This window comes from Gekko japonicus, unplaced genomic scaffold (genome assembly GCF_001447785.1).
Source record: "Gekko japonicus isolate JY-2015 unplaced genomic scaffold, Gekko_japonicus_V1.1 scaffold14, whole genome shotgun sequence".
Classification (NCBI taxonomy): domain Eukaryota; kingdom Metazoa; phylum Chordata; class Lepidosauria; order Squamata; family Gekkonidae; genus Gekko; species Gekko japonicus.
Genome location: NW_015176452.1, coordinates 2286838 through 2310862, shown reverse-complemented (window position 1 = coordinate 2310862; position 24025 = coordinate 2286838). Strand labels below are relative to the sequence as shown.

Sequence of the window (24025 nt, the reverse complement as noted above, 5' to 3'; positions counted from 1 at the left end):
CGGAAGAGGCAAAAGCACCTTGTTTATCCAGCCTTTCCTCAAAGGGTTATAAACTGGCCATTTTATCCCTACGGCAGCCTTGTGAGGTAGGATGGGGTCTGAGACGCTCATAACAGCATGTGCCGATGTTTCCATTCTCCAGTGTACCCTCACAGTGCCCCTTTGAGGCAGGTGAGGCTGAGGTAGAGTGAGTGGCCTGGGGTCACCAACAAGCTACACAGCTACAAGCCCCACTGGTGGACCTCCTGATGGCACTGGTATTTCTGGCCACTGTGTGACAAGAGTGTTGGACTGGATGGGCCTTTGGCCTGATCCAACATTGGCATCTCTTATGTTCTTATTGTGTGGATCTGAATACGGGGCTTCCAAATCCTAACTGAATCCTCTGTACTCAGTGACAACCCTGGTTCTCCTTATCAGATGCCCCCTGGGGTGTGAGAGTGGAGGCAGTCTTTCCCAAGAAGTGGGAGAAGGCCAGAACTGGGAGAGACTACTGGAGGCAGCACTCAGAGAGGGGAGCAGCTGTCCCATTCATTCTCCCTCCTGCCCTTAAGAAGCCACAGACTGAACAGGATTCAAAATACAGTAACTGCTTGACCAGACGGCGTAGTGTGGAACAGGGGGGCAGTGTAGAGCACCACACATGCTGAGGCTGTTGAGGAAATGGCTGCCCCCCAACAGAGGACTGGCTGAAATGGAGGCCTCACGTTGAGAAAAAGACCCCCAAAGACTTTGCATGTAGATGATGCTTAGGATCTAGGGAACTGGAGCCTGAGCCTCCAAAGGAGTACTGACGGAACTATCAGTGCCTCCTGACCCCTGAACTGTGCTGTCTGGAAGGGGCAGAGGAAAGGAAGAACAGGGGAAGAGTCCCCATCTTTCCTCCTCCATCATTTTCTTTTTTGTTTGGGCTCCTCCTAAACAAGTTTCATCGTCTTATGCAAACCCAGGAACAGATATCAGGGTAAGAGAGGCTCCCTCTAATGATGGGAGGGATAACAGTGAGGAGGGTCAGTAGGTGCAACCCGGTGATGCCTCATCCAGATGAATACTCGCTTAGATGGCACCTGCTGTGTGCATTCCTGTGTACTGCTAAGCCGTGGGAGTCAGATGGGATCCCTAGAACAGCTGAGGAGGATGGGAGGATCAAAGCTCCCAAGTGCCCCTAAATAGCCCCTAGTACATGCTGAGCCCTCTTGACAGGCGCTTGCCAACACCAAGATGTTGGGCCACAAGAGGAACTTCTGTGCACTCCCCTTAGTTGCTGAAGCTTCAGCACAGTTTGTGTGTGTGTGTGGGATGGTGTTAGTGGCATTGCGAAGGGCCATTAATGCTGACTGCTGTTCTCATAGCCTGGGGAGCCAGCATGGACAGGCTTGGATGCAAAGCCCAACTGGGGCCACTCCTTCAAAGTACTTTCATCAGGCCCGACCACCACTGAGGCTTTGGGGGGAGGGGGATTGGCGACATGCTCACCATCCCGGCAAGGACCTTGGTGGGGGAGAGAGGCAAGGTTGCTGCTGTTGTTTTGATGTTCTCTTCTTGGGCCTGATTGTCACCGAGGCCTCAGGGTGGAGGAGGGCTGGCTACACACTCACCATCCCTGACAGAACTTTGGCAGGAGAGCAGCAGTGGTGAGATATTCTTTTCCTTCCTGCTTGCATCTAGTTGAAGACTGGGCATAAACCAAGAGATGAGCTGCTGAATCCTTTTAGTATTCTTTTGAAGCCTAATAGAAAAAAGGAACTGTGGAAGCTCTTCCTGCTGCAGAGCAGGAAGGGTGTGGACTGGAGGTCTGCCTCCAGGCTGCTGTGGAACCCTTGCTAATTAATTTGCACATGCCCTGCAGAACAAGTGGGAGGCATAACCCATGCAAAGATACCTTCCACCACTGACAGCAGAGAAGGGCGTAAGTTTGCTTAAAGACCGCATGCATAGTTAGTCCATTTTCGGCTGTATGGATCCTCCTTCAGGACAAAGCTGCAAAGGAACTGCTTGACCTTGTCTTCTTCCTGCTCCCTAGAAAGATTTTGGTCCAGTACTTAAGGCAGTAGCTAATCCCAGTTCGTTACCTGACTTGGAAACTTTCCCAGCTAATGCATGCTCCACACTTTTGAAGCTACAGACCACTAAAGATGTCTGCAACTAATCCGTCTGGGGGCCAAGCAAACACTGACTGCAGTGAACTATGTACACCACTTCATCCCTATGTTCATTAGCTACCTCTGCACTGTTGGGTCTCCCCAGATCCAGCACTCTAACCACTATGCAACACTGGCAATTGCAACCAACAGCTTGAAAGATGACAGAAGTGATAAGGATCTTTAGTGATGTTTATTTTATGTTAAGACAATCAGCAGTCAGATCAGTAATGCCAACAAAAATACCCAGCATGTGGGTCTTCTTTTAAAAGGCACCAGTACCTAACCATTCATGTAGATACACTGGTCATTTCCCTCTTGCCACTGTACAAAGGCACTCCAATGGCAACCAATGTTAGAAGCCCAGACCTATTTCATAACTGGGCTGCAACAACTGCACTACTTTGGGCTCCACCCGTTATCAAATATACTTGGGACACACAAGGGACAAGGCTGCTTGGGTCCCATGTGAACATTAGGCTTTTAGCAGAAGAGTGATCAGTAGCAGTTCTGAATATTCAGACAGCCTGGCAGGCAGAAGCAATTCTGGCCTTCTCTTCTCCATTACATTCAGGGAACATACTAAAAAGCAGACTATGTTTGTATGTGAAACATTTGCCTTACAGACTTTGCTGCGTAGGTCCCACAGCTTGAGGGTTCTGTCGTGGCTCCCCGACACAATGCGTGCATTGTCCAGCAGAAATTTGGCTGACAAGACTTTTCCACTGTGCCCTGTGAGAGTGTGCTAGAAAGAAATTGACACAACATAGTGAAGAATATTTGCTACACTTACTCTTCCTAGCCTTCAGTGCTCTATAAGGAACAGAGCTACTCTGCCTACACTTCAGTCCAGCTATATAATTAAGTATAAAAATGGATGCTTGGTCTAGTAGTCTGGATGCTTGGTCTAGTAGTACCTAACACAAGCACCCTCAGTACCTGTATGAATGCCACATCAATACCTCTTACATGGGCAAGGTGTAGATATTCATGGAGGATAGATCTATGAAAAGCAATGGACTATGCAGTTTCTATTTAACTGATGCTGTCCACTTTTAATTACTGATAGCGAGGGGAAACCACAGATGATGGCTAACACCACCAGACTCCATTTGTGAGCTTCCTAGATCAACTGGTCAAATACTGCTGGGGACTAAATACTAAGCCAGATAAATTTTGTCTGAATTTACAAAGCAGTTACCTTCTCAGAATTTCCTTCTCAAGTTCACACAAATATTTACAAAGCCAGAATACTGGACCAAGCCAGCAGCCCTCTGGTCATTCCAACTGGCAACTCTCCAAAGTCTTAGGCAGAGGCCTTTCCCAGTGTTGTTACCCAAGACCCTCCTTAAGTGGCCAGAGGTTGAACCTGAAACCTTCTGCACAGAAAGCATGTGTTATTCACCACACTGAGCCATGGCAGAAGAATGACAGCTCAAAGAATGAAACAGATCAACATGGAATGTGCCTACATGCAAGTTTTTAACTTTTTTACATTTACACATCTAGGTAAAATTAGCTACTGAAGCTATGCTTCAGCAAAGGCACTCACCCGTAACCGATTATCATCTACAGTCCAGATCCTACTGGCAAAGTCATTCGAAGATGCTAATAGGTAAGAACCCTGAGAAAACAAATAGGATTAAAAAAGAAAAATTATTTTCTGGAACAACAATCTGCCCTGTCCTCTATGCCTAACACATATTGTTTTTCATGCATTCAAACCCTTCTCTGCCTCAGAACCTTGCCAAGTCCTGCCACTAGTATTTCTTGGTCTCCCTTCTGCATATTTGCAGTCTCTTCCTTTGGCATGGTCATTTCTGGCCATGACTGCTGTAATCTTCTCCTGCTCCCATATTCTCTTTTGAAGCTTTGAGTGAGTGTTATCAATCCTTAACATTAATTATATATACTTGCTCCTTGCTACTTTCTGGATGACCTCTTATTCCTTAGGGTTAGGTCTTCCCAATCTCTCTGCTCCAATTCTTTTCTCTCTTATTTTTCAGAAGTGAGGCAGGTAGTGATAAGAAACAGGACATTTTCTATGGTGGCACCTCACCTCCTTGATGCTCACCTGGCACCTACTTTACTTTCTCTTAGATGCCAGGCCAAAACACATCTTTTAGAGATTCCCTCTTACCAGCTATCAAATATCTGCTTTTGTTTTATGGATAGTTTTTATACTATGTCCAACACCTTGTTTTTATATTATTTTAACTGTAAGCTTTCTTGTGCAGGACTCTGAAGAGGCAGCGCAGAAATACCCTAAATAAATTATCCTACTGTGCACACTCTGGACAGCAGGCTACTGTTAGGGCAGAATATGGAGAAACACAACGGTTTCCAATTGGCACAAGTGTCAGAGAATGAAGCATTTTATTTCCCTCTCTCTTTGGTTCAGACGAGGTCTCAGCTAAAAATTTCAGATCAGATACCCAGGTACAGAGCCAATGCCTCAAACTCCTGTATCTAGTTATGTTGGACAGCAATTCCAGCAGTGTTTACCCAAGACTCTAGGGTAACACAAGCTGAATCTATCACTACTTATCAGCAAATGGTGATCCCATCACAGCATTTCTAGAGCATGATGGGAGAGAAAATGCTGGGAGTTGTGAGGGTAAAGTAGGCAAAACCGCTGGGCAATCAGACCTTTTACTGTTCATCATTGACCTCGGAAAAACATTACGCTGTAAAAAGTGGAAGCTTTTGCCACGTCCTCAGACTTACTATGCAGTAACCCTAGCTAAAACTTACTGTGCTTCAATAAGATACACAGAGAAAGTCTAACCAATTCAGGGATCCTCTGTAAAGTAAAACACAGAGGAGTGCTTTACCAAAAGAGCTTCCTGGTACAACATTATTTCTAGGTAATGCTGCCATTCCCCAGAAACATTCTGTGCAACCTTTAGCAATGTGGATGGGGTAGAAAACAGTAGTCAAAATAGCCACACGTATACTTACAGCACTATCAAACTCTATGCTTGTAATACCCGCATTACTGCCAGACAGGGAACCTTTATATTCACACTTGTCTGTAAAAAGAAACAAGAACTGTCAGTCAGGAACAGTTCAGACTCCTTTGTCTTCTTTCATTCAATCTGCTTAAAGGAAAATGTGCAAGACAGAATTGATTGAAGCCACAATCAATAGTATGCAACAATTGTAATTTCTATTCTCTTCAGTAGCAGGAAAGTATGAAGCAGTAGACTTTAGCAGGCTCAACATTTCTTGCTTCTGTGCTATAGCTGCAGAAAAGGCCAACTATCAAGTCAACCCAAAGAGAACACTCTTTTTGATTTACAGACCTGGCCACTCTAATGGCTAAAAAGCCAACTGACTCTCTAAGTAGAATTTAAGGATCTCCGTTTTCACTGGATTCCATTTCAGTCAACTCTGTTGAAACCATCCAGTCATGGCCTGTAATGCCCTGTTCAATACCTCCAGAGCGGAATCCATCCATCAATAGATAGAGCTGGGTATCATCAGTATATTGATGACAACCCAGCCCATACATCCAGGCCAACTGGGTGCACATAGATGTTACAGTATTATGAAACAATGTAATAAACTTATGAAAATTGCAATGATTACAACTTGTAACAATGTTGGGTAAGAGAAATATAAATGTGAAAAATGTACTAAATAATAATTCTCTTTGGGACACCAGAGCTAGTCTAGAAGTTCAATTTCTTTAAATGGTTAAGCACAAATAAAAAAACCCAGTAACAGAAACTATTAAGTTCGTAAAAGTCAGTGCAGTTGTACTGAGTAGAAAATTATTGTTGGACTCCCTGAGGAAGATTCTGAAACAGAAGGACATCTGGACCTCTGTTGGAGGAAGACAGAGCACATGTAAAGAGAATTTAAGGAGTCCTCCCTTTTGAAACTTTTTTACAGAGGAGGACTAGTATATATTATAAGGTTGTACTATATCTTTTGAGAATCTATGGAGATGATATTTGACATTTTGTTCTCTTATATTATGAATTGTGACTATGATTATTAATATGTATGAAGAAATTATTGTAATAATATTTTTCTAAATATATAAAATTATTTATGATAGGTTATAATTCATCTGTGCACGGTATCTGTTGTATGTTGGTTTTCCTACTTACCGTGGGTCCTTGTTTGGGTTTTGTGTACTGAGTAGACAGCAGACCAATGCTTCCTGTTTGGACATGCCCGCACGTGTAGAAGTTAGACAGAGAGAGAAACATTGCTGTGCAGCTGTAGGGTTAGGGGGCAAACTGTTCTCTATCCCTCGCAGCAGATGACACCATAACGAAAACTAACAGGATAAACCACCACCTATACAGGGACAGTCTTAGCTCTGTAGAGAATTTGACTGGTTTACTGACCCATGTAATTTCAATGGGGTGGCCATGTTTATCTGTTGTAGCAAACCAAAACAGGAAGTCCAGTGGCAGCGTAAAGACCAACAACATCTATTCCAGTAGGAGCTTTTATGAGTCAGAGCTCTCTTCCACAGATACAATGGGAAGAAACTGGCAATGTGCCCACTGAGATGATTTCTCATGGCATGCTTCCTCTCATAGCAGCTTACCTCCAAAGACTTCCCAGAGTTTTACCCTCCGGTCCAAGCCACCTGTTGCCAGTAACCGAGAGCCAGGGCTAAACTGGACTGCGTTCACTTCCCCATCGTGAGCGGGGGGGGGGGGGGGGGGGGAGAAGAATTGAGACATATACAACAATTGCAGATGATACTAGGGAAGATAAATCTGCTTTGTTAGCTGATCAGCAGCCTACATAAATTCAGTTTTCCACTATTCTTTTCCTTTGCGATTGCAAGTAAAAATAAAAGCGCATATTTAAATATTTATATCCTTTCCTCATGGCAACTTACAAATTAGAATCTAAAACACTACAATTTAAAAGCAACGAACTAAACCTCCCCCTCAAATAACTTGCTCCCTGAGGGCTTTCTCCTACCATATGCTGCTCAGGTTGGATTGGTGGTGTTTCTCTTACTGAAAGAGTGGCCCAGTGCTTTAGCCTGAAAGGCCTACGACCTCAGTGTTGGCTTGGTAGATAGCTGGGGTACTAGTATGAACACTGGATGAGGCTTTGCATGGGGCTGTTTAATGCACCTCTGACCAGAACTCATGAAGGTCCTTTCTTTCCAGGGCCACAGGAGATGCTAAGGGACACATCTCAGCAATCCCTCTATACTTGCATCTGGAGGAGCTTTCTGAAATAATCAAAAGTCTGGCCTTTGACACCCACTTCCTTCATATCTACTCTGCAGTAGGGGGAAGAAGTAGAAGGCTCTAAAACCTATAGAACTGTGTAGCTTGATAAGCAAAAAATAGCAGAAGCTAGCACATCCATGCGCTGAGAAGCAGGTAAGGATGATGATTGCAAGGGGCTTCCCCCCACTGCAAGGGATAACTGCAAGGGGCTTCCTGCCTAGTTTTATAAGCCATGCCTAATGGAGCCACTGGGAGAAGTAACCTATCTTTCAGGACACCCTCTCTCCCACCACTGGAGAACTTAGTTTTCAGCTATTCTTTTGTTGTTTGATTCCAAATACCAGAACACAAAACAGGTAATAACTTGGCAGAGAGGATATAAATGACACTTTCATACACTGAGGGTTTTAACATGCCGAAGAGGTTTTCTTTTTAATAAGGCAAGGGCAAATTAATAATTATGAACACTCCCCCCAGCCATTTTAAAAGGAGTAGTAGTCATTTTGGTGAAGTGGTTAAGTGCGCGGACTCTAATCTGGGAGAACCGGGTTTGATTCCCCACTCCTCCACTTGCACCTGGCTGGATGACAAGCCGTAACTCTGATAAGAGCTGTTCTTGAAAAAGAGCCGTTTCTGTCAGAGCTCTCTCAGCCCCACCTACCTCACAGGGTGTCTGTTGTGGGGAGGGGAAGGGAAAGGAGTTTGTAAGCCACTCTGAGACACCTTTGGGTAGTGAAGAGCTGGGTATAAATCCAATCTCTTCGTTTCTTCTTCTTCTATTATATGCAATTTATTTGGCAGATTTTTTTTAAAGGGTGATTAGTTAGAACTAAGAATTCGTACATCCTGGGGGGGGGGATCAATGTACAAAATGAATTTGTAGCACAATATAGTCACATTCTGGCATAAAGGTTACCAGAGTGATTAAAAGATTTGAAAACACTTTGGAATGCAGTATCAAAATTTGTCACTGTTCAATAAAGGTTACGTAAGACAACATCAAAAACATATTAGGCTAGTGCTATATTAAATTATTACCAGGCTAACAAATCACTGCAAAGTATTAGAGTACTACTGATAAGGATCTACACAGTGGCTAAGTAAAACAGGCTGTTGCCTAACATGGTTAATCTGAGTCATGCATGACACTGGAGACAGATACCACCACCATCACCACCCGTGGCTTATTTATTGACTATAAAACAATAAAGCATCTATGATGGACTGTGCTTTAAAAGCTCATAAATGCTGTATAAACATGTAACGGACTGTGAAGGGTTAATGCCTTACAAAGCCAGAGAGCCTTTGAGTGACAGGCTGCTCGAGTGGATTTCATTGGACAGCGTCAGTTGAGAAGAAACAGCTGGGAACTGACTGCTGAAGAGAATTCAGTTTAGCATTGACAGGGCTGGGAAGATTGGCAAGAAGGAGTGGGAGGATCGTTGAAGACCCCCATTCAGGCGAGAAAAAGGGACAGAGCTTCTAGCTTAGAGAAGTGATTCCCTGCCCAGTTGAAAAGGGAGATGGCTCTAAAGAGTGGAGTGATCCCTGGTTTGTTTAGAGAAGGATATTGGGTACCTGGTAGTGTATCCCTACCTTCTGAAACCTGAAGAGTCAGTTAAACTCAAGAACTTATACTGGAGTGCCTAGCACACACTGAAACCAAAGCCTCTCACCTCAAAGATTCTAAGACATTGTGAAAAGCTTAAAACTCTTTCTTGCTGGAAACATATTATCTGGAGTTTGTGAAATAGTAATTTCAGAGTTATTATTGATTCACCTCAGACATTTTATCCCTGATTTCACCTGTTGTTTTCCCATCTACACTGAATAAATTCAAATATTTATTTTTGAACTTTCAAAAGCCTCTCATGTGCCATTTTTAGAAGTTAAGAAGGTGTTATTTTCTCTTCCCTAAAGTTTCTGGGCTGAGCCAGCATCAAAATATAATAACATGACAGGATGGGTCAGCCATAAACCTTCAAATAAGAAGAAAATAGATATAGAGGGGCTGCTCAGCCAGACACGAGGAAAAAACGGAGGGGAAATCCTGCGTGTGAAGGAGCAAAGAGGGTGAGGTTGCCATAGCATCAAAAGCAGGACATGTTTCTTTCTTAATGTGTTACTTAAAATGTTTTTTTCTTAGTAGTTCTGTCAATGATTAAAACACCATACATTGTTTAAGAGAGTAAACACCCAAGTTACGTAATTTACTGTGTGCTGTGTATTTTACTTTTTCTTGTTAATAAATCAGTTTTATCATTTAATGGGTTAGGGTTACACACACATATTCTTTCCAAACTATTTTATGAGAATTTTCTGATAAAAGCAATTAAATATAAAGTTAATTGTGTTTTAATGTAGAACATTGATGTTGAGACAAAATGGAATTCCTTCTGCCACCATTCATAATGAAATTAATATCAGGAGGTCTCAGCTTGAAAACTTCAGATCATGCACATTAAGACAACCCGAAACTGACAGCTCCTGGACTGGCTTTTGTTGGATGACAGCTGATGCAAAGCCCCCAATACTGTGGGTAACATGTACCAACTTCATCCATGTAATATCAGCAGCTTCAAAATATCTCATAATATTACTGGATCATGAGAGAAGAGAAAAAGAATCACACTGCTGGGAGCTGAGAAAGCAACGGGTGTGCAATTCAGTAGTGCAATCAGTATTTTTTCTTGTCATCACTGACCTCAAGACATCTCACAGCTAACCTGAGTCTCTGACTTGTTTTTTGAGCTAAAACCTGTATTAGTTAAGGTGCTTAAAGAAAAGGTAAAGGTTCCCTTGCTCGAAAGCCAGTCGAATCCGACTCTAGGGTTGCGGTGCTCATCTCTGTTTCAAAGCCGAAGAGCCAGCACTGTCCAAAGACGTTTCCGTGGTCATGTGGCCGGCTTGACTAAACACCCAGGCTCACGGAACGCTGTTACCTTCCCACCGAAGTGGTACCTATTTATCTACTTGCAATTTCTTGCTTTCGAACTGCTAGGTTGGCAAGAGCTGGAACTAGAGACGGGAGCTCAATCCGTCATGCGGCACCCGGGTCTCGAACTGCTGAACTACCGACCTTCCACAGCCTGCAGTTCAGCATGTTAACCACTTGAGCCACCGCAGCTCCTAGTTAAGGTGCTTACAATGACATAAAAATATAGTTTCTTTTTTTTTTGGTAAACAATTTTTTTATTTTTCTTAGGAATTCAACATATAGAAATAAACCATTTCATCCTTTCCATTGTCTACCCCATTCCCATTTCCTCCCCTCCCTCCAGTGGCTTCCCGCAATGCTTCCCCCCCACTCCACATTACTTTACATCATCAATTATATCATTTTCTTATAATTACAATCTTAAGATAACATCATTTGACTTAATATTGCTCTAAACATATATAAAAATATAGTTTCAATAAGGACATATCCCACTTAGTAGCTGGTTTTATTTCTAAAGATTACATTTCTTAAAAATACTTACAAAAACACACACTGCAGTAGTAGGGACTCGCACATCTTTGCTTGCACCCGGATGTTTATCAACATTATCTTGGGGGACGGAAATTGAGGACTGAGAGCGCCTCCTGGGAAAGGACACACACAATAAATACAGAAGCACAAGGAGGAACAAACTTTGTTTCTCAATTGTGGGTGGGGGACAGAGCGGGGATGATCCCGACTACACAGTAGGGTAAGAATGGGAGGAAAGGGGTGGAGAGACTCAGGTCTACATTTGAGTTTTACGGTAACTGGGTGGTTACACCCAAAAAGACATTTTTGCATAGCTGGGACTCCATGCAGCTGCCATAATCTCTGCAACTGGCACTCACAAGAGCCTGCCAGATTATACCAGCTATACCCAATTTCCACATACCCCGATAGGTTAATGATGCTGGAGTGGGGGACTTGATAACCTGAAAGCAGCCATGTGGAGCCCTGAATTAAAATGAGCTGAATCTGGGCTAACCAATGTGCCAAGCTACTTTGAACAGTGGTTATTTTTCTACCATACAAAGGAATCCAAGTGAGCTGCAAAGATACAAACTATCAGGACTGTCTATTTAAAAAGCTCACACTACATTACTACTCCTAGACATTTAATTAATTTGCACATTTATTTCCTGCCTTTCCTCATGGCTCAAGGGGGATCTTCCTCTTGATGCACGAGGAAACTACAATGACTGACCATGTCACAATCACTGAAGAGACAGTTTGGTCAGCAAGTCAGCTATAAGACTTGCTATAATCTACCCCTCTATAATCTAGCCAAAGCATTTTTTACAACAATTTGCATGGCTACTAATATGTTAAACAAGGCAGTTATTTCAACATCCCTCGCTCACATGCTGGAGTAAACGTGAATAATTTCAAGTGAATTTTCACCTGGCGGCATCAGAAGAGTGATGTCCCAAAAGGGGAGACTCAGACAGACTGGAGGGAAAAGTCAGAGGTCAGCAAACAGCAGAAGGAACAGGAAGTTCAAAACAAAAACAAAACAAGAAGAAGAGGCAGAAGCTGGAAAAAAGGCTGATATAAGGACAAGTGTTTGCATTCCTTGCATCACTGAAATGGTGGTGTATATTGAACCAATTATGTAACAAAAGAGGTGAATGTATTCTAACCTACCCAAAGATATTAGTGATAGAGTCCAGAAGGCCTCCAGCTGGCTGGGAAAGTCGCTTACTAAAGAGGAGGGGAGGACAGATTTAAACCTTAATTGTTCAAGCAGAAGTCAAAACACATATAGCCCACAACACACATCGGGGAGAACATTCCTCCTCATCAAGACCCAAGTTCACCATGGAAAGTCAACCACCACAAGACAGCTTAGAAGACCAATCATGTTGAGACTGAAGAAATAAAAACATTCATGTAGGCCAACGTAACTGTATTCGGTAAATAGCTGGATAATAGCAAAAAAGAATTGAAGCACCTTAATCATCTAGATCTTGAGAATAAAATTAAGGGCTGAGCAAGTTATTAGGGTGAACTGAAGTTTTAGGCACTCAGAATGATTACCCCAGCAGGGAGGCTGGACGCATACTGGTGCTTTCTATTCAAGTCCTCACAGGGACCCACATGAGACCGAAAACTAAAGACTAATTTCTTAACAGTACATAAAGAAAACAAGCCCATCTTCACTGCGATTCTCAGGATTCACACACACATTCAACCTTTCCTACCAGCCCACTCTTACAGATACCAAGAAAGCCTGTCTCATTCTCCCCCAAGCACCATTGTTGCCACCACCACAAGACTCTTGACCTGTCCAGAATGAGAAGGATGGGTCTATCCCAGCGCTCTGATGCTGTGACAGGAAGTTTGACTGTTGTTTTGTGTGGTGTCCTTTTAGAAGAAGAAGCAGCGCCTAGGGCAGAAGTGAGACAGCTCCACATCATGCCTTTTTCTGGACTAGAAAAGCACCATGGAACTGACTATACTGGAATGCTTGGCCTTGTAGTACTCTTTCTAGCCCTGGATAAGGAGCACATGCTCTCTGGTTACCTGGGGGAGACTGACAGGTGGCCGTTAGCTCCGAAATAAGGCTAATAAAATCATAGAGAATTTGTTCAGAAATAAAGTACAATGAAAATGGTTAGGCAACTCCCATACCAAAAGCCTGAGTTTTCTGCTAACATTCTGAATACCATAGGCATAATTCACTGGACCTTTTCCTGCTCAACAAATGCATGTAGGCAACAGCCAAGCTAACTCCATTTTATTTTAATGGCGCCTATGTATGAGACATGCTTAATTCATCTCCTTTTCTGGCCACCCTTTAGTAATGACTTCTTTAGCATATCAGCACAAGAAGACCTAACGTCCATGTATTTCTCATGTATTTCCCATTTCAAGACACAGCAGCAGGGAGCTCAAATTGTCGTGCTATTAACAATAGGCATGGTTCCTCCCTCCTAGTCAGTCTTTTATGGCTCTCTCCAAAAAAGAACTTTTTCATTCTTTTCTATTCCCTTCTTACCTGGCTGTCCGACTGACAGCACGCACTGGAGATGTATCCTCAGCTGCATCTGAGGTTTCATCTGCAAGCACTTCAATATCATCATCCCTGAAGAACAACAAGATCATGCCTTCCTTTGAATCATTTAAAGGAAATTCAGATGTTTTGTCTCATCTACTTACAACCTCATCAAAAATTTCCTTCCTACAGAGTAAAGCAGGAAAAGTCTTCCCATGCAGAGAAATTCACCGTTCTCTCTATAATCACAGTGGCACTAAAGAGGATGCTCTAACAAGAAAGATTACAATGCTACTTAAAAAAAAAAATTACTTGTTTTTTTGTGTATTTTGCAGAATGAATCAATGAACAGGAGATGCCTACAACGTCTGGAAAAGGTGGGATACGTATTCAAGTAATGTAAAATGTGTTCATTTTGAGCAAATGAATCTTTTAATGGATGTTTTCCATCTTTCATGGTAATTCTAAAGGAGTAAGCCATGCTAGTCTATTGTAGCAAAATAAAACAAGTCTGGTGTACCTTAAAGACTAACAACATTTACTCCAACATGAACTTTCATTTCTGAGCTCCTTTAGCATCTGAAAAAGTGAGCTCTGATTCACAAAAGGTCATCCTGGAATAAATTATGTTAGCCTTTAAGGTGCCACTGGACCCTGTTTTATTCTGTTTCCAGCCAGCTCCAATCCTAGGAACTTCAGCCAAGACTGTCGCTCAGTTTTTGGTTTTACTTTTTAATAACTGTGATTACTGGATGCTCCCTGTACAACAGAAAAGGAAAGGAAAACAAACTCAAAACTCTGCAATATGGTAACCTCAATAAGTGATGTGCAAATATTTATTAGTGTGCAGAGATAATGTTCGTTACCTGTAGCCTTTTATAAACAAGTTGGCCATAGCACAGCTATGGCCAGCAGTGGTCTGTTAATTTTCCCTAGACAAAAGAAACTCCGTTTCACAAATCACCATGTAGAACAGTCAAGAGGCACTGGCTGGACACCAAGTGTGTCTGAGGAAAGTGTAGATTTCAGGGGGGAGAAAATCATATGGCTGAAACAGAACCTTTCCCCTCTCAACAGAAGCCTCTGAGGGAAGATAACATCATTTAATCAGACAGATATAACCCAGATTACGCTGGCTGTTGATTGTTTGTATTGTTGGATGCTGCTCATGCCCGTTAATTCATATATGAATTAATTCATATATGAATTAACTCAGCACTAGCACTTTGTATATTTTTATGTTGTATTCTCTTCTGGTTTTAGATACATTTGTTTTAATTGTCTAGTATCCTTTGTCAGCCGCCCTGAGTCTGCTTCGGCAGGGAGGGCGGGGTAGAAATTAAATAAATAAATAATAAATGTTCCCTAAGACTGTCCACTAATGCTCATATGCCACAGTGACTCCAACTCCTTAACTAAACTAATGCAACTCTTCTTACCTCCCTAATTATTTTCTGTGATAAAACAAACACTGATTACATAGATGATGAGTTTAACAACTTGCCTGTCCTTTCTAACTGGCCAAATTAAGTACCTTTAATCACAGTTGCTACAAATTTTAAAAAGCTGAATAGATGAGGGAATACTTACTGTTCGACTGGCAGTGGTTCCTTGGCAGCTTCCGCTAGTTCTTTCTGAAGTTTGGCCTGTCGCCTTCTACAAGGACAGAAACAAAAATGCTGGGAAATTCCACATCAGCTCGGCCAGTCTGCTGACAAGCTCTTGGAAGGTGAATTTCAAGTGTGCTGTAATATGGTAACCAGAGAAACACACTCGAAAGACTATATTGAATTAAGCACAAACACTCAGAAGTACTAATCGACAGACACTGCTTCAGTAAGGTTTGTTTTGGGGACCCTGATATAGAAAACATTTCAAGGGGTGATACACATAATACATTTCTTGTCCACACAAGAACTCCTGACCTACCCTGGAAAGCTTTCACATAGTTAGAAACTGGTGAGTTGTTAATGTACTCAGTAGCACTTAGCCCAGTCCTAATTTTTGCAGTCATTTTAATCTGAGCACTTGGGCACGGCAAAGTGATACCCTATTACAGACACACAATGCATTATGAGAACCAGCCATAATTGACCTCCATTCAGATCAACTTTGCTGTAAAATGCTATTTTTTAAAATATTATGCACCTAGTCATTAGAAAGCTACCAGGATACTAGACTAGATATGAGACTGCCTACTCCCTTATGAACCCACCTGACCACTACGGTCATCTTCGGAGATCCTGCTTGAGGTACCCTCACATTCTGAGATTAGGCAGTGGCAACTCAGGAGAGGGCTGTCTCAGTCCTGGTACCAAAACTCTGGAACCCTCTCTTCAGGGAGACTCACCTGTTCCCTTCTGTTGCCATCCTCCACCAGCAACTGAAGACTTCTTTGTTTCATTTGGCATCTCCTCAGTGTTTCCCCCTTCGTGATCAATATTTTGTTTTTTGGTCCTTGTAAGTATTTTACTCTGTTTTTGTTGTAATGATATGGGGGGGTTTTGTGTACGGGGGTGGTTTTGAAATTTTACTATTTTATGTACATTTTAATCTGTTAGCATCTTTGGTGGCAGAAAGGTGGGATATAAACTTTGTAAATAAATAAATACTATGATCAACCTCATCACTACCCATCCACATAAGACTTCGAAAACTTATTGAACTATGATCTCTTACACAGAATCAAAGGAAGAAAGGGGCTTCTAGCCTTGAGAGAGGGTCACACGTTCATATTCAAAACAAAACGATTTACTCAGAGCACACTGTTGCTATCACACCTTGAGTCTTTCTCATTTTCTGCATTGAGACGATTAGCTTCCTGAGCCTTCTCTGCCATCCAACGAGTCACCAGTTCTTGGTTATCTTCAGTTGTTTTTCTTAATTTCTCTTCTAGCGCTGTGAAGGTGATCTGCAGAGCATCATACTCATCCTTAAGAGTCTGATTGGCTCGTTCAAGATCTTGCAGCATGTTGCGCAGTTCCTGGCACTCTGTTTCTAGCTCCGATATCTTTTGCAGATATTCTGCAATCCTTCAAGAGAAGGAATCGATACATGAGATTCCAACAAGAAGACAACAGGCTGGTTTCTAGCATTTAGAACAAATTACGGCAGGGGGGGAAAAGGATTCTACTCACTTTGCTTCATTGATTTGCATTTCTCTGTCCTTCTGTTGTATTTGGTTGTTCAGATCAATCACAGATTGGGCCAACTATAAAGACAAAAACTACTTTAGTGCAGAAAATAAACATTGCTTTAAGAGGTACTTTATGACCAACAATCACTGTCACATTGTTAGCATATATAGACTTTTATATGATATGTGCATATACACAGAAAACCCACCTCCTTAACTAAATCAAACAATTAAAGAACACAAAAATCAACCATGACATTTGTAAGAGCCTATATGTTTTTAGAAAAAGGGATTTCTCATCTCATGGTAAACCATTCAACTGTCAGCATACTAGCCCACTTCAGATATTTCAAAAATAAAATCACCCTTATTTATGTTTGATAATTAGATGCCTGTGGCATATTAATCTCTTCCAGCTAGGATTATGGGATATTTCAACAGTGACCAGAAAACAAACCTCAACATTAGGCAAAAATCACTACATCTCTTCCAGCATCCTGACAACCACAAGAAACAAGGTTTTAAAAACAGAAGAGCTGGATCCTAATAAAAAACAAATCTACACATTTCTTTATACCTAACAGAATGGCATTTTGAACTGTTGCACAAGGATCAAAGTGTGGTTGAGGATGCAAGAGTAATGACTCACTACCCAATGAAATGCACATAACCATTTCAATTTGAGATAGTCTGAATCCCATAGAATCATAGAGTTGGAAGGATCCATACAGGCCATCTAGTCCAAGCTCCTGGTCAATGCAGGATCAGCCTAGAGCATCCCTGGCAAGTGTTTGTCCAGTCGCTGCTTAAAGACTGCTAGTGAGAAAACAAAACAGCAGACACTACTGCAAAAGAGTACTCTTGAAATAGAATATGTTGGTGGATAAAGTAATCCAAACCTCGCCACGTTTCTTGTGTAGCTCTGTCAATTCCTCTTGATGTTTAATTCTTAGCTGGGCTATTTCTTGCAAGTGAACATCATTCCTTGTACCATCATGTCCTGGACTGGAATTTTTGAAGAGAAAAGAAGAGGAAATGCTTGGTCCCGCTAATGCATACATTTCCAAACATACCTCAAGTGCCAATACAACTCCCAGAAACCCATTTTTCATTTAAATTTAATTTTTAATTCATAGTTGTAGCATAAACCACTGATCACTATTTCAAAATAATCAAGGTAAATTCTTAAGGTAGTAAGATCATGTAAGTGAAACACTGTATTCACCTATATTAAAAATCTCTTCCTTAGAAGCTAACACTCTCTGTACATCTCTGGTTTTATAGATGTTGGGTGTTATGTTCCAGTCATGGGTTAACTGATCTCTAAGATCAAGGCTTGCAGCTCCTGCAGATATAAGGACCTCAAGACTGAACTACTTTAAACAAAAAATGGTATCACCATCTTATCTCCTGTTAAGAGCAGGGCTTCAATCTGATGCACATTTATTTGGGGAAAAGCCCAACTGAACTGAAAGCTTACACAGGATCAGGCTATAAACATCAAGACAGTTATTAGTAGTAGTTTCAGTTACTTTGTACTTAGACAAGAGTACTGCAGTGGTCAGAACTGCACATGAAATACTACAGATGCTGCTTACTTCTCCCACATACATATAATGTACTGACTCTGTTATATCTTTACTAGTATTTTCAGCAAATACCTGATCTCATGCCGGCTTGGCAAGTCATATTTTTCTGCTTGTAGCTTGTCAGCCAGCACTGTATGGAGATCTGACTTCTCCAGCAATTTGTTATCTAATGGAAAAAGAATTTCCATTAAAGTAGAGCCAAAATAACAAAACAAAAAAATCACAGTCCTGAACAAAGAACACAGGTTATTAATTATTGTAACCTTTGTATCATAAAACAACTGTATCAAAGTAAGAATACAGAACAATACTCTTTATGCATTCTGCTATTCTTATTTATGTTATTTATAGCCCGCCGTTCTTACTGAGACCCCAGGCTGATTACACAGTGCAAGTCAATACGATCAACAGGGTGGGACATCCAATAAACAATGCAATAGAGTTTAGGTTGCAGAAATCTGAAGCAGAGCTGAAAATAAACATATGTATCAAATGTGGCAGATTAAATGACACAGAAATTACACAGTAGGAGCATACACACAGCAGACAGTACACAGTAGTAAACTCTACAATCCCTATCCCTTTCTGAACCATTTCATTGCCATACGACGCCAATAACTGTGTAACAAAGTCACAATAGAGAACACACGTGTACGGGCAGTTGTTGATTTTGCTCATTTGCAGGGTGGCACCTGCAGAAGGCCTTGCTCAAATGAGTGAAGGAGCCATGGCAGACTTAGATGCTTCGGATATGACCAAGAAGATATTCTTACCAGAATGACAGGCTTTGCTTGCAGCAAAAAATCTTTTAGTTGCTGTAGATTTTCTGGGATGTGTGGCCGTGGTCTTGACATTGTACGTAGAACCTGACGTTTTGCCAGTAACTGTGACCGGCATCCTCAGAGGTATAAACACAGAAAGATGAAATACTCTCTGTGTCAAGGTGAGAAGAAGGCCATTTTCTTCTCACCTTGACACAGAGAGTATTCCATCTTTCTGTGTTTATACCTCTGAGGATGCCGGTCACAGTTACTGGCAAAACGTCAGGTTCTACAATGCCAAGACCACGGCCACACATCCCGGAAAATCTACAGCAACTAATGAACTCCGGCCGTGAAAGCCTTCGACAACATATTAAAAAATCTTTTCTTCCTTTCTTCATCAGGCTAATATCTTGCTTATGCAGCAATTTGGTAATGAGTTCATTTTTAACAGTGGTGCTCCACTGTGAAAAATCTATGTAGTATAAAGGTATTATTCACGGTATTTCATTCTAATCCATACCTCACTATCGTTATGCACATTAGATTAAGAGTAGTGTGGATGCTGGAACATCACTTCCCATTCATCAAAGCAGAATTTCCCATTCTGTTCCACAGGGAACCCAAGGAGATCAAGGCACCAAGGACAGCTTGCCGCCCTGCTGGTAGTATTGCTAGATGCTGCATCGTCATTTTAGAAGGCTATGTACACTCCTTTCTTGTTAGGCAATCCTTTGCATGCCAGGCAGGCTAGATAAGGATTCTATAATGCATTGTTTCAGACAGCTAAGGAACCCCCTTCTCTCTCCTGAACAAACACAGACTTGACGGAAAGTTTTAGATACACACTTCTTAATAGAGTCATTCTCTAAGGAATTTTGGTTTTTTGGTCTTAATACACTGTAAGCAAAATGATAAATCCCATTATGCTGTTGACTGAGAATCCCCTACACAGACAGATCTTTTCTGTAATATTTCTGCCCATCTTTGCTGCAGCATGTACTGGGAGCAAATGCATCAAGAGTTCCCAGCATGGTGGCTCTGGGCACCACGGTGTCTGCCAACATCTTTCCTGAGACCTGCCAAATGCTTTTAAAAAGTAGGATGATCCAGGTGAGGCTTTTGACCAAAAGGGCTTCTGACCGGCCACTGGAGATCTGATTGCCTGTACAGAGTTTTAAAAACATTGCTTTGGCAACAGCTGCCCCCATAATGGAAAGTAAGCTGTGTGTAAGCAATAAAATAGTTTTAAATAATATGAGAACAAAGTTTGAGTCTAGTGGCATCTAGTTTGCATGCACACAATAGCTCATGCCTTGAATAAAACTTTGGCCCCTGCCACACGGGGAGGGGGGGGAATTGCTGCGGGCAAAGTGCGGATTTTGAAAGCCGCACCAAAAGAGACACGTGGCGGCGGGATCACAGATCCCCTGAGCCGCCGCGCAGTTCCTCCCCGGCACGATCAAATGCCTGGGGGAAGCCACTGAAGAAAGAACGAGGCAGCCGAACTGCGCATGTGTGCGCTTGTGCAGTTCGGCCAGGAGCCTGGATTGCTACCGAAGATGAGCGCGCCGGCAGTCCCACGGCCGTGCTTGCTGCGGCGTTCCAGTTAAGTCCTGCTCTTTTGCGGGTTGGGGTTTTTTTGATGCGCGCTTTAGGCTTGAAGGGACGGATCGGGGACGGGTGCATGCTGATTCCCAGATGTTGCGGTGTGCTTGCGCCCGTTTGCTGTGCCCCAATCCGTCCCTCTCCCGGGCCAAAACCTTCCGTGTGACCGGGGCCTTTGTTAGTCTTAAAGGTACCACTGGACTTAAACTTTGTTCTACTTCTTTAGACCAACACAGCTATCCACTTTGATTTAAATAATACGTTCATTCAAAATGCTGTCCTGTAAAGCAGAGCTTCTACCTTAATGTTGAAGAGTTCCTATTATAGTTATGTACAGCCTTGCTCCCTAATATTTTGTTGTTGGCTTCACCTCCTGCAGCAGCCATTTTACAGCCAGCGTAGTATAATAGTTAGAATGTTGGACTAGGATTTGGGAGATCCCAGTTTGAATCCTCACTCTACCACACTTTCAGCCTAATCTACTTTAACAGGATTGTTGTGAGGATAAAATGGAGGAGTGGTCCATCTAGTCCAGCATCCTGTCTCACACAGTGGCCAACCAGTTACTATGGAAGGCCAACAACAGGACATACAGTTTGAGATCGTCCTCAGATGTTGCCTCTTGGCACTGGCATTCCAAGGTTTACTGCCCCTGAATGTGGAGATTCCCTTTAGTCACCACTGACAGACCAGTCCTCCATGAATCAGGTCGTCACTACATCCTCTGGCAGTGAATTACACATTTTAATCACTCATTGTGTAAAGTAGTATTTCCTTTTGTTCAATATCACTTTGTTTATTCTGAATCTACTGATCATTAATTTCACTGGATATCCCCAAATTCTAGTATTTTGGGAAGAAAAGTTGTCTTTGTTCATCCTCTCAACTCTGTGCACAAACCTCTATCATACCCCCCCTCTCAACCATCTCTTTTATAAATTAACAAGTCCCAAACTCTTCAGTCTTTCCTCATAAGAAAAGTGCTCCAACCCCTTAAAACTCTTAATTCCAAAGGTGCCCACAGGCTCAAAAGGGTAACAATGTCCCTTAAATAGTTCCTTCTATTCCGCTGAAATTCTTAGGGACAACACAATCAGGCAACCATTGCAGATCAACCACAAGTCTCTTCTGTTGTGCATACAGAATGTTTAGGGTAAACAAACACACCCAGAAAAATACAACAGTTTCAAATTATTATCTTTCTTACATTTTGTACTCTAGACATTTAACAAAGGAAATTTGAAAACAAAAAGCTACAATCAGTTCATACAGACATCAATCCACATTTTATTTTGAGTCCATCAAAAGACCAGAAAACCACACCTGGACCCAAAAGTAGATACACTGGACCCAAATGTAGATACTATCAGGTACTGGAAATGCCAGTTAAGAAAAGAAGAGTGAAGAGAGGCACTCTGGCCCCGGTCACACGGGGAAAAGCATGGCCAAAGCACGGCTTTTCTGAGCTGCAGCAAAATAGACGCACGGCGGCGGGATCAGACAGACCCCTTGAGCCACCGCACAGTTGCTCCCCGGCACGATCAGATGCGGGGGGGGGGGAAGCCACGGAATGGAGAGCGAGGCAGCCGGCTGTGCATGTGTGCGCATGCGCAGTTTGGCCGGGAGCCTTGAATGCTGCGGAAGACGGGCGTGCCAGCGATCCCACGGCCGCCCTTGCTGCGGAGCTTCAGGTAGGTAGTACTCTTTTCTAGGGTTTTTTTTAATGTGCGGTTTCGCCTGGAAAGGACGGATCGGTGACGGGTGTGCTCCACTTCCCAGATGTTGCGGTGTGATCGCGCCCGTTTGATGCGCCCCCGATCCATCCCTCTTGCAAGGCAAAACCTTTAGAACGGGGTCTAAATTAATCAGAAATCCTTGCTCTTAGCTTCTAACCTTGCAAGGACCAATGCCCCAGATGGAAACACCAATGGCAACCAAGCCAGTAATTCAGAACACCCCAGAAGACAACCTCGAATGACAGCCACCCAGGGACCACAGTCCAAGAAACAGAAGAACCAACAGCAGCCAGAACGTATTTTGTCCAAACCGTCGCAACAACACCATTTCTGATCTCTCAGATCGCTCATAGCGTCACTTGCCAGCCCCTCACAACCCAAACTCAAGAGCTTTCAAACGCGATCAAAACGCGTGGCTTACACTGCAAGATGATCTCTTCAAAGGCCTGTCTCTGGAGCCGATCCCGTCGCCTCAGCTCGTCCAGGATGTGGCGCTTCCAGGCGGGGAAACTCGCTGTCCTGAGCCCAGAAGACATCTTCCCACAGACGGTTCCTCCAATTGTCGTCCTTCTCTCTCTCTGCCCAAGAGCGAGCTAAGTCGGCCGGGGAGACAGACTCTGAGAGAGAAGCAGGAGAAGGAAACGACCACTCAAACGAGCCGGCGGCTGATTCCCGGCAGAGCAAGCACCGAGAAGCCAACGGGGCTGGTTGCGTTAAACGCCCGGCCACCCCCCACCCCACCCCCAATGCCCAGGGCTGCACATGGTGACAGCGGAGGGGCGTGCAGAGAGCTTACCGCCGCTACCATCAAGCACGGAGCCGAAGCGGAGCCTCCCTTAGTCGGCCAGATCCTTTCACCCACTCCTCAGCCGGGCCGTAGCCCCCATCCAGCCCCGCGCCCTCTTCCCGCAATCAAACACCGTGTAGGCCGGGCGGTAGAACGTCACGAGGGGCCTTCCCATGCCGGGCTCCCAGGTTATCTCGTCAGAGACGTGGTCGGGGATGCCTGACTAGAAACCAACGAATCAGACAGACTTCCCCACCACGCCACACCTATCGTCCTAATAGCGCTGTAATTTTCTCTCTTCCTCCGTGTTAGTCAACCTATGTATATCTGCTCCCCGATTTAAGGGGGGGGGGAACAGTCGCTATGCAATCTGGCAAATACGTTGGTTGGCTCCGGGCAAAATAGCTGCTGGTAGGGACCTTGACTAAATGCCATCTTAGGAAGGGATCATGGGGCCTCTGCGATGGCGCCTCTGCGATCGCCATCTTAGGAAGGACTTGGTGGCAAAGTAGAGTCCGCGGAAGGACCAATCGTCTTTGAGATGAACGCACAAGCGGGCCCTGGAGCGGTCTCCATGTTTGGAGTTGGAGAAGCCCCCTGATTGGCACTTGAGAATTAAACCCTGCCCACATTATCTGGTTAAATCCACTCACTTCAGAGCAGCGGAATATCTCAAGTCTTAGTTCCCTTTGTAAAACGTGGCTTATTTGTAATGAGAATTTATTTAGCTTTGCCATTGTCTTTTGTGAAGTCCTAGCGTGGGTAGCCAGAATAATTCGTTGCAGCAAAAAGGAAAAGCAGTCTTGGAGCATCTGAAAGACTAATAGATGATGTATGGGGGTGGAGTGGAATGAATACGGTTGCCAGCTCTGGAATACCTGGAGATTTTAGGGGTGCAGCCTGAGGAGGGTGGGGTTTAGGGAGTAGAGGGACCTCAGAAGGGTATAATGCCATAGGATCCACCCTCCAAAGCAGCCAATTTCTCCAGGAAAACTGATCTTGGTTGTCTGGAGATCAATTGTAATAGCAGGAGATCTCCAGGTGCCAACTGGAGACTGGCAACCCTAGGAATGAAG

General features: G+C 43.2%; 1 protein-coding gene across 1 annotated transcript in view; it reads right to left on the bottom strand.

The window, feature by feature from the left end:
- ATG16L1 (autophagy related 16 like 1) overlaps positions 1-23109 on the bottom strand; it is a 29318-nt gene extending 6209 nt beyond the window's left edge. The window contains exons 1-15 of the mRNA XM_015426859.1: positions 22959-23109; positions 22584-22779; positions 18130-18223; positions 17368-17473; positions 16470-16543; positions 16113-16364; positions 14923-14988; positions 13336-13422; positions 11982-12038; positions 11739-11786; positions 10835-10939; positions 6709-6812; positions 5103-5173; positions 3694-3765; positions 2766-2886 (exon numbers count right to left, since the gene is read on the bottom strand). Of these exons, the coding sequence (XP_015282345.1) occupies positions 2766-2886; positions 3694-3765; positions 5103-5173; positions 6709-6812; positions 10835-10939; positions 11739-11786; positions 11982-12038; positions 13336-13422; positions 14923-14988; positions 16113-16364; positions 16470-16543; positions 17368-17473; positions 18130-18223; positions 22584-22698 (1372 nt within the window). The 5' untranslated portion in view covers positions 22699-22779; positions 22959-23109. The remainder of the gene's footprint in view (positions 1-2765; positions 2887-3693; positions 3766-5102; positions 5174-6708; positions 6813-10834; positions 10940-11738; positions 11787-11981; positions 12039-13335; positions 13423-14922; positions 14989-16112; positions 16365-16469; positions 16544-17367; positions 17474-18129; positions 18224-22583; positions 22780-22958) is intronic.
- Positions 23110-24025: the final 916 nt, after the last annotated feature.